The following is a 9,734-nucleotide window of genomic DNA, read 5'->3' as shown; positions in this document are numbered from 1 at the left end:
GGCCCGAGCGCAGCCTGTCTCCGACTCTCCCGGGAGGGGCTCCACCGCCGGCTGCGGGCGGGTTTGCGTGGCCCCTCGCCCAGGACCCGTGCGCCCCCCACGCCCGTCGCAACTCCCCAGGGTGGCGCTCGGAGCCACCCGCCCCCTCCGCCGGCTGTGACGCTTTTAACTACTTTTAACTCCAAATCTGTGCGTTTCTCATCCAAGCTGAGCTGAGATCCCCGGGTCCGCGGACTCGCATCTGGGGGCTCTTGTTCTGCTTGGGCCATGTCGTGTTTTCCCGGCCGTCCCCGAACAGGAAGTTCTTCTCCCCAAAGACGGCGTGGGCCCGGCCGGGCGTTGACGCGCAGGGCTGGCGAGGGCAGCGGGCCTCGGCTCAGCGGGGTCCCCCCATCCAGCCTCGCGGGCGCGTGGGGCGCGTGGGGCGCGAGAGCGAGCCAGGGCTGGGCTTCCCGCACCCCCACCCGCAGCCCTTTCGAACCCGGGATGAGGGGAGGCTCCCGAGACAGATCTGACCCCGGCCCTTTGACTCTTGGCGGTTATTCTTTTGCCTGGAAAAATAACCTACCTGTGATTGCTGGACTTTTGAACTGAACGAAAAAGTTCTCATTTTCAGCGGGGGCGGGGGTTGATTTGCAACGTTCTTCATAGTATATGTAACTAACGGCCTTTACTGAAGGATGCCACAGTGATGATAACTGACCTTTAACTCGGTTTAATCGCCCTCCTCTCTGGGGTCTGGCGTGACTCCACTAAGCGTTGGGAGGTGGGAGCCCGTCATAGGGCGATTTTACTAGTGTTCCCTGGCCCTCGGGTTATATTCCTTCCCCGGGTTAGAAAGAGCTTAGGCGACCGGTTCTCGGATGTCAAATGAAGCACTGCCACCGTTCCCAATCTCAGGTGATGGTGACTCTTCACACACCTTTTTACACAGTCTCGGAACAACACTTGGAGGGTAGGTCGTGTGTGTACCCACGCTTACAGGTGACGAGAATGAGGCATGACCTACTCGTGGGTAATTTTGTTCAGCCTTACCTTGGGCTTTTGAGGCAGAACCCACACTGCAGAAGGGGTGGAGACTTAAATTTGATGTGAACAGAAATATTTGTTGTTCACATGTATAAAGGAAGTATTGGAGCGTGAGTTGCCCTGTTCTAGACCCCAGGAAGTAGCGGGGAGCCAAGTCCTTGCTCTCTGGTATTTTGCATTCTCATGGGGGGTGATAATAAAGCAACAAGCAAGAGGATCCAAAGCCCGGGTAGCAGCGGGAGCTGTGAAGGAGGCGAGGTAGGGAGGCTCGGGCAGCCTCCTCTCAGGCTGGCGGTAGAGCAGAGAGCTGAGGGAAACGGGGAGGGGGGTGGTGCCAGCCGGAAGCATCGCTTCCCAGATGAGTGGAGTGGACCCCGAAAGTTGAGTTGAGTCAGGGACTGCACCCTCGGGGAAACAGGCACTTTCCTGTTGTGTGCATGGTCGGACGTCCTCTACTCACTGGATGTTAGTAGCATTCTCCCAGTTACGACGGTCAGAGGTGTCTCCAGACATTGCCAAGTGTCTGCTGGGAGACCCGGCTTCCCAGTTAGGGGTGGCTCGGGTGCGGCAGGAGCGCAGGGACTCGTCAGGGACTCAGCCGCAGGCCACAGGCAGGGTCTCCTAGGACCTCGCGGGCTGCCGTGTGTGTCCTAGCTGCGGAGGGACGTGTCCTGTCAGAGCTTTTGGCAAGACTGTTCTGGCTGCTCGGTAGGTCGAGGCAGGGATGAGCAGAGGAGAGGTGGGCGGCAGGTGCATTGCGGACGCATGGAGAAGGAAGTTGCCGAAGGATCTCAGGATCTCCGTGCTGTGTGAGAGAAAAAGTCAAAGGCGACTCTGTTATGTAAAAATTATTTTATTGTTTTAAATGTTTTATTGGCCTGATGGGGTGATAGGTGATGCCATTTCTGAGATGGTGAAGGCAGAAGAAAGAGCAGTTGGGGAGAAATCAAGAGTTAGACTTAAGTTAGGTTTTTCCAATTAGTCATTCAACTGGTGGTGTCCTGCCGGCTGTGGGGTGTAAGAATCTGGAGCTCAGGGCCAGGAGTGGTCATTGATTCATCTAGCAAGGATGTACGGAGCCCCTACTACATGCCAGGCGCTGTTCTAGGCATTGGGCAATCGTCCCGGACTCCCTCGTTCCAGAGCGGAGGGAAGGGGAGCTCTCACCTGCTCTTACTGAGGCTTCCTCTGGGTTTGCTCTGGAAGTTTTAGCTATGGATCAGCAGATCTGCAAGCATTTCACAGCAAACATTTACACAGGAAAGGGCTTAGCGACGGGAGTCATGGAAAAAACCCACAGCAAATTCCTCTGCACCCGGATCTAATTTGCCCTGAGCCTCAACTCCTGAGCTCCGCTGCCCCAGCTAGAGAGCTTTGGGATCTTGGAGAGTTTCTGGGCTGCACGGGAGGTTGCCCTAAATGTGGGAAGCAGGTCAGAGGCTAGGAGCTTGAGGGGGTGGTGGCAGCTCCCTGGGGGGCGAGAGCACCTGGGCCTGTGGCGGGGGGCGGGGAGGCCCTGCCACTCACATGTCATGGGGTGGTGGGCTCAGACGCAGCTGGTGCTGTGAGTTTGATCCAGCGGGGCTGTGGCCCCCCCGCCTCCCACTCCTGCTTGGGGCCTGCAGAGATGTCCTCCTGCCTTCTCCCCAGGGTCCCATTCTCTGCGCTACCTCTTCATGGGTGCCTCAGTGCCGGACCTCGGGCTGCCCCTGTTTGAGGCCTTGGGCTACGTGGACGACCAGCTGTTTGTGTCCTACAGTCACGAGAGTCGCCGTGCAGAGCCCCGCGCCCCGTGGGTCCGGGGCGGGGCCGCCAGCCAGCTGTGGCTGCAGCTGAGTCAGAGCCTGAAAGGGTGGGATCACATGTTCATCGTCGACTTCTGGACCATCATGGACAATCACAACCGCAGCAAGGGTACGTGGAGAGGGCGCTCAGCCTTCCGAGGTGGGCAGAGAGCAGTCCTCTAGCTTGAAGATGCATCTGGAGGAGCAGGCCGGGAGTCTGAGGTCCTGCGGGAGGAGGGAAGGAGTCTGAGGTCCGGGGGTCCCCGGGGATGGTGAGACAGGGACTTACTCCTTCGGTTTCAGTAACGAAGCTAGGGGTGTCGTCAGAGTCCCACACCCTGCAAGTGATCCTGGGCTGTGAGGTGCAAGAGGACAACAGCACCAGGGGGTTCTGGAAGTACGGGTACGATGGGCAGAACCATCTGGAATTCTGCCCTGAGACGCTGGACTGGAGAGCAGCAGAGCCCAAGGCCCAGGCCACCAAGCTGGAGTGGGAAGTGAACAAGATTCGGGCCAAACAGAACAGAGCCTACCTCGAGAGGGACTGCCCCGAGCAGCTGCAGCGCTTGCTGGAGCTGGGGAGGGGCATCCTGGACCGGCAAGGTACGGTGGGAGCGCCTATGTACACCCACACTCTCCTGATGCAGTGGAGAGGAATGCAGCGCAGGGCAGGACCCAGGCTGGGGTCCCAGGTGGCCAGGGTCATGTGACTCTCAGGGAAGGCGCTGAGGTCTGGGGTCTCCACCTTATAGCTGAGATGTAGGACACAGCCAAGGGTCATGGTTTTAGGTGTTCTTCTCCTTACATGTGGCCAAAGAAGAAGTATCTGTGATCTTCTGATTTAACCAAGAACTGTGTATATTTATACCTTTTAGGAATTTCAGAGATGTCAATTTTCACATGAAAGCCAAGTCAAGAAATTACCAATGGAGGCAACCAATCAGAGTAGCAGAATCGTTTGGAGGTTAAAGTTACTTTCACAGAACAGAGAGAGAGTCCCTGAAGGCTGCCAATCTTCCGGGGCCCCTTCTTACAGGAATACTTCCTGGGTTGAGCCGGGTAGAATTGGCCAATAGGGCTTATTCAGTCAAATCTGCATACAGGGCAACTTCATCCGATTCCATTGACTATACTGACAAAGGACAGAGGCCACGAGCAGCAAGTATGTGTATTTATATACAGGACCGGAAGATGGGCTTGACCGTCCTCCCTGTAGCACCCCATCCCAGCTGACTCCCGCGACACGGTTTAGGACACAAACGGTGACCCTCCTGCAGCTGTGTCTGAATAGGGTTAGCTTCTGCCTCTAACCCACAGAGGAAGGGAAGTGAAAGCTCCAGGCTTCCTGGCTGGGGTAGAGAGCTCCCCTCTCCAGATCCTTCCTCCTTCCTGTCCAGTGCCCCCCTCGGTGAAGGTGACTCATCACGTGGCCTCGGCAGTGAGCACCCTGCGGTGTCAGGCTCTGAGCTTCTACCCCCGGAGCATCACCATGAAGTGGCTGAAGGACAGGCAGCCACTGGACGCCAAGGACGTCGAGCCGGAGGACGTGCTGCCCAACGGGGATGGGACGTTCCAGGGCCGGGTGGCGCTGGCCGTGGCCCCTGGGGAAGAGCGGCGCTACGCCTGCCAGGTGGAGCACTCAGGCCTGGACCAGCCGCTCACTGCCACCTGGGGTATGGATGAGAGAGGTGGCGGGGGAAGTCCGCTGTGGGGGGACCCGGAGGGGTGGGCATGGAGGGAGGGGAGGCTCTGAGCCGGGCTGGGCCGCAATCGCGGCTTTCACGTGCTCCTGCTGTTTTAGAGGCCCCGGTGCCCGGCACCGTGCTCATCGGAGTCGTCGGCGGGATCGCCGTGTGCATCACCCTCTTTTTCACGGGAATTCTGTTCAGAATCTTAAGGAAAAGGCAGGCTTCAAGTGAGTAGGAAGAAGGAGGACGTCTCTCAGTTCCTCTGACCCCAGGACACACTAACGCATCAGGAAGTGGGGTGAGGGAGGGCGGAGGGCATTGGGTGTCCATCCACAACAAGCCCGTTCCTCTTTTTCTCTTTGGGAACATGCCCCCCCGCCCCCACCCCCCGGAGCAGGAATTAATGGCTTTCCTCAGAATGAAAGCTCCAAATTCAACACACTCCTTTTGAGCACCTACTCTTTTGCAAGATGCTGTTTAAAGCAGTGCACAGGCTTTGAAGTTGAGTTCCTCGCTGCTCTTCTCAGATCCCACATCTAGAACGGGACGAAATCTGTGGGACCAGTAAACACAGTTAAAGGAGAGCCCTGAAGGTCCTAAGACAGACACGAAGAAAATTCTCTGGGGCGTCAAGGGAAAGAATGGCCATGACCTGCTGGGGATCGACCAAGAGTTGTGGGCCTTGAGGTAGATCCCTTTAGGAGAGGTTGAGGCCAGGGGGAGGCCTACCCAGATGGATCAGCCATGCACGCGGCGGAGCACGGGGCGTAGCGGGCGGTGAGGAAGGATTGTGTCTCAGCCTGTCCGTCACCGGGGTGTCTTCCTGCCTCACTGGGCATCTGTGCTGACGGAAGGCAGCCACGCGGAGCTCTGGGGGCCTCGAAGATGCAAGTCAGCGAACCCTGGGAAGTCAGTGGAGGGACAGTAGGGGGGACACAGTCTCGGCGGTTGGAGAATGCGTGTCAGGAGGTGAGATGGGAGGCAAGGAGGCCAGCTAGAGAGCCGGTAAGCAGCTCCAGGTGAGAGATGGCGGTGCGCGAGCCCGAGAGGTCTCCGGGCAGGGCCCGGTCTCAGTTGAGGTGAATGGATGAGGGGGGTGAGGGCTGGGGACGAGGCAGCAGGGTGCTCGGGTCTGCGATGCCCCTTTCCTGTCTCTTGTCTCCGCAGGAGGAGCCATGGGGGACTATGTCTTGGCCGAATGTAAGTGAGGGACAGCCCGCAGACCCCCGTGGGGAGGAGACGCGGAGACTCACAGAGAGGGCGCCCCGGGGCCTTCTTCGTGCGCCAGGGCAGATTTGGACCAAACGAACAGGAACTGCCACAGGAACTCTCTGCTTGTGGCCTGCCTTGTTCCTTTTTGAGAAGTTTCTCCCGTTTCGGTGTTTGAGTTCCTGCGTGCCAATGAGCCCCAGCGCAGGCCTCTGGGCAGAACCGGCTGTCTTGAATCTCGAGCTGCCTCTAGAGCTTGCCTTCGTTTCTGTATCACTTCCGACTCCACATGCTTATGTCATCTCATCTCTTACCTCTGGAATAGCGATCCTGAAATTTGGGGGACTCACAGTTCCTTTCAACATCTGAGAAAAGCGATGAACTTTCTGCTTAGGGCATAACACTCTCATGCCCTTACCAGAATTTTGCACCCACATCCAGGCATTTCCTAGGCCCATCCAGGTTTCCTTTTGATCCTCTCTCCGTTAGCCAGTAATTCACCTCTCACCAAGCCCTCTGGTCTCTTCCATCAGAGGGTGAAGTGGGTCATCGTACGGCGCTGAAGGCCGTGCACTGCACAACCCAAGGAAGCACCTTTCCCAGAAGAGCCACTGTGGATGCCTGTGTTTATTTATGATGGTTTTCCAGAAAGTGGGTGGGAAATGTCTTGAGGAGGGGTATCTTTTTCTCATTGGCAGCGAGGTGTCACGTAGGGTTCCTCGGAGTCGTGATTTACATTAATGCATTCACAGTGCCTCTCCATCGGCCAGGCTGGCCAGACTCGAAGTAACGCAGTCGTTTCCCGCTTGGTCTCTGCTAATGAAGTGATAACGACAATGATCCTCAGGATGAAGATGGTGATAAGGCGGCCGGCACTTACATAGATACATGAAAAAGGCGCGTACTTGCCACCAGACTGAGTTCTGAGCCCCTGCTTACGTATGATTCTTACAATAATTCCCTGATATGAGTACAACTAGGCTCGTTCTTTTTTTAGGTGAGCGAAGTGAAGTACAGAGTATGTCGCAGGCTGCCCGGGCTAGAGACAGGGGCGCGGCTCCGTCAGTCTGACTCCCAGCCACTGGGGCGTACAGACGCTTTACATGTGCCAGGAAATGAAGGAGGGAGGGGCACGGTCCTCTGTCCCCCAGCATCTTCATTCTCAGCGAGCTTGACCCAAACGAAGGGAAAACAGCAGAAAATAACCACAGCCATTACCTTGCAAAGTCGCTGGGGAAAGACCAGCGTGTGGCTGCCTTAGTCCACGGCTACCGGGTCCCCTCTGTCTGGCACATCTCTCGGGCCCCTAGGTCAGGACGGGGATCGGCGGTGTCTGTCAGTGGTTGTGTTGGACCTCAAGACGTTTTCGCTCTGCCCGCGCCTCCCGAGTCAGAACCCTGGTGGCATTTCTCTCCAGGAACCAGAGCGATGTCTGTCGTATTAGAGACGGTAAACCTGGTATGTTCCTGGGGCTCCTGGGAGTCTGGTTCTCTTCCCCCACTGTGTACATTAAGAAAAGAAACTCATCTCACCAGGCTGTTCAGGAATTACTCCATTCTGGGAAGGTAATTCATCTGACCATGTTCAAAAGAATACTAACCTAGACTCCCAGATGGTTCACGTTTCCTTTCTGCTGCTATGTACGTTTGGCCGCATAACTGCGCAACAAGGCATTCTGTCTGCGACGGCAGGTGCCTCAAAGACCAAATAAAGCTCAATGGTTTGTTTGTTAGGTATTGAATTTGGGCAAAGATATTGCAACAATTTTTTTAAAGCTTTTCTTTGTTTTCTGGTTATGAAAGTTAAGTGGATAAAAGTACATGTAATTTGTGCTTACTGTCGAAAAGTTGAAAATGAGTTAAATTGAAACTCTCATTCCATTAGCTAGTGATAGAACCTATCATTGATCTGTGTATTTCCTCTCACAATTGCTATATTAAAATATATAAAATCAACAAATACACTTTAATAAACATACAATTAATTGTGCTGTGTACTGCATGTTATTTTAGGGGGCAGAGGGGTAGAGGGAGAGAGAAAGAGAATCTTAAGCAGACTCCATGCCCAGTGCAGAGCCCAGCTCGGTTCTCAATCCTGCGACCCCGAGATCACGACCTCAGCCAAAATCCAGAGTCAGAAGCTTAACTGACTGACCCACCCAGGAGCCCCTGCATGATTTTTCCTATGTACTTAACGATGTTATAGATTAATCAACTTAATCATTGGGTCATTTGTGGGACACTGATATGCTTCCAATTTTTTTTACATTTTCTTTGATGGAAATCTTCATGGAACTCTGGTAGCTAATTTAATTGTTTTTCCTCACTCTAGAAACATTATCATCTAAGCTGTTATGTGTTGGTTATTTTACCTCCAAACCATACTGAACACACACTGACAGATTCTTTCTCTTTAGATGGCATTCTGTACTCAGAGCAGACTGCCCAAAAGCTTCCCTGGCTCTTCTAGCTCATTAAGGATATGTTACAACTAATTAGGCAATAGTGTGTGTTTTATTGGTTTTCTTTCACACAGACTGAGATTTCAAGAAACACCTGTTTTCACAGTGGCACATTCTGTAACCCTTGGCAACTGTGGCCTGTTACTTTTCTATATATATATATGTATTTTAAGATTTTATTTATTTATTTATTTATTTATTTGAGAGAGAGCATAAGCAGGGAAGAGGCAGAGGGTGAGGGAGAAGCCGGGTCCCCACTGAGCAAGGAGCCTGATGTGGGGCTCGATCCCAGGACCCCAGGGTCATGACCTGAGGCGAAGGCAGACGCTTAATCCACTGAGCCACCCGTTCTTTTCATAATGGAAGTTATAAACCTCTATTATCTGTCAGTGTTTCTTAGCTTAATTTTTCTGCTCTTGTTCATCAAGATCAACTACATTTGAAAAATCAAAGACCTACCTTTTAAATTCTGGATCCTGTGTGGCCTCTGGCAAAACCACCCGCGAAGTGCAGGAGTGTGGGAAAGGGTGTCACCTGGTGGCTATGGTGGAAAGTGTCACAGTGGTCGTGTGACTGTATAGCCCGCGGGCGGGGGCGGGGGGGGGGAGTTCCTGCAGGGATGGGGATAGAGAAGAGGTGGCCCTGGAGGTCTTCTGTGGAGAAAAGCCCCTGAGACTTTGAGGAAATAAGAACCAAGTCCCCAGCTGGTTTGATCACGGGCACTGCTGAGCTGCCTGAGCTGAGAAGGGAACAGAAGAAAAGCTCGGTGCTGTTTGCTGTTTCGGGCAGCAGTGGGTTCAGAACCGCCAGGCGGTGCTTGAGTAGTAGGGTCTTACAGGGCTGCGTGGGCTCCACGCACCGTGAAGCATTGTCCGTGTACGCACGCCTCTCCGAAAGCATAAAATGCTGGAGAATTCTTACAAGCCACCGTTTTTAAACTATGGTTTTCTAATCACACTCTAATAATGACGAGAACTCAAGAATGACTTTAAACATTTAAGATTCTCACATCGATGGGCGGGTATTTGAGGTTTTGATCTCTTTCTGCAGACTTTGGGCCACCATTTTTCCGTTTCTCTTTTGGGATCAGTGTTAACAGGGAGAATGTCATTTCATTATTAATGATTTTGTGTGACGAGTTCGTTACAAAGCCGGGGTTGACTTGACACCCTACACGCATGCCTCCCACGGCATGAATATTTTCTAAAACTTTTTTTTTTAGGTACTAATGATTATGTACTTACTAGATGCCAGGCCTTGTTTGAGATACTGTTTCTGAAGAATCCAGTGAAGCAGGAACCATTATTTCATTACCCTCATTTTGTTGTATGGAAACCAAAGCACAGAGAGGTTCCGTAACTTGCTGAAGATTAACACAGCTAGAAAATTATTGTGATTTTTATTCTAGCTCGTCTGACTCGGAGTCAAGCTTATCACCACTATACAAGAAACCACTGTTTCTGTGTCAAGAAAACATGTCATGTGGCATTGTTACTGTCTCTTTGGGACGCTCCTGATGACAACACCTCTGATGTTTGCTGCAGTGAGGAGGGAATCTGTTGT

The 9,734-nt window shown here is 53.4% G+C and overlaps 2 protein-coding genes across 4 annotated transcripts in view; one reads left to right on the top strand and one right to left on the bottom strand.

Moving 5' to 3' along the window:
* The window catches only part of HFE (homeostatic iron regulator), an 8,753-nt gene extending 1,058 nt beyond the window's left edge, over positions 1 to 7,695 (top strand). For 2 of the 3 annotated variants that reach the window (XM_040645152.1, XM_040645153.1), the window contains exons 2-6: positions 2,680 to 2,943; positions 3,117 to 3,416; positions 4,211 to 4,486; positions 4,615 to 4,728; positions 5,669 to 7,695. In XM_040645152.1, coding sequence (XP_040501086.1) covers positions 2,680 to 2,943; positions 3,117 to 3,416; positions 4,211 to 4,486; positions 4,615 to 4,728; positions 5,669 to 5,709 — 995 coding nt within the window. In that variant the 3' untranslated portion in view covers positions 5,710 to 7,695. The remainder of the gene's footprint in view (positions 1 to 2,679; positions 2,944 to 3,116; positions 3,417 to 4,210; positions 4,487 to 4,614; positions 4,729 to 5,668) is intronic. The other variant, XM_040645155.1, reaches the window with a different exon arrangement.
* Positions 3,021 to 9,734, bottom strand: part of LOC103665047 (histone H2B type 1-C/E/F/G/I) — a 34,353-nt gene continuing 27,639 nt past the window's right edge. Inside the window, exon 2 of the mRNA XM_008692958.2 lies at positions 3,021 to 3,038. The gene's annotated coding sequence lies outside the window, so the exon portion shown is untranslated. The remainder of the gene's footprint in view (positions 3,039 to 9,734) is intronic.

This window comes from Ursus maritimus, unplaced genomic scaffold (genome assembly GCF_017311325.1).
Source record: "Ursus maritimus isolate PB19 unplaced genomic scaffold, ASM1731132v1 scaffold_30, whole genome shotgun sequence".
Taxonomy (NCBI): domain Eukaryota; kingdom Metazoa; phylum Chordata; class Mammalia; order Carnivora; family Ursidae; genus Ursus; species Ursus maritimus.
This window is presented reverse-complemented; position numbering and strand designations above follow the sequence as displayed.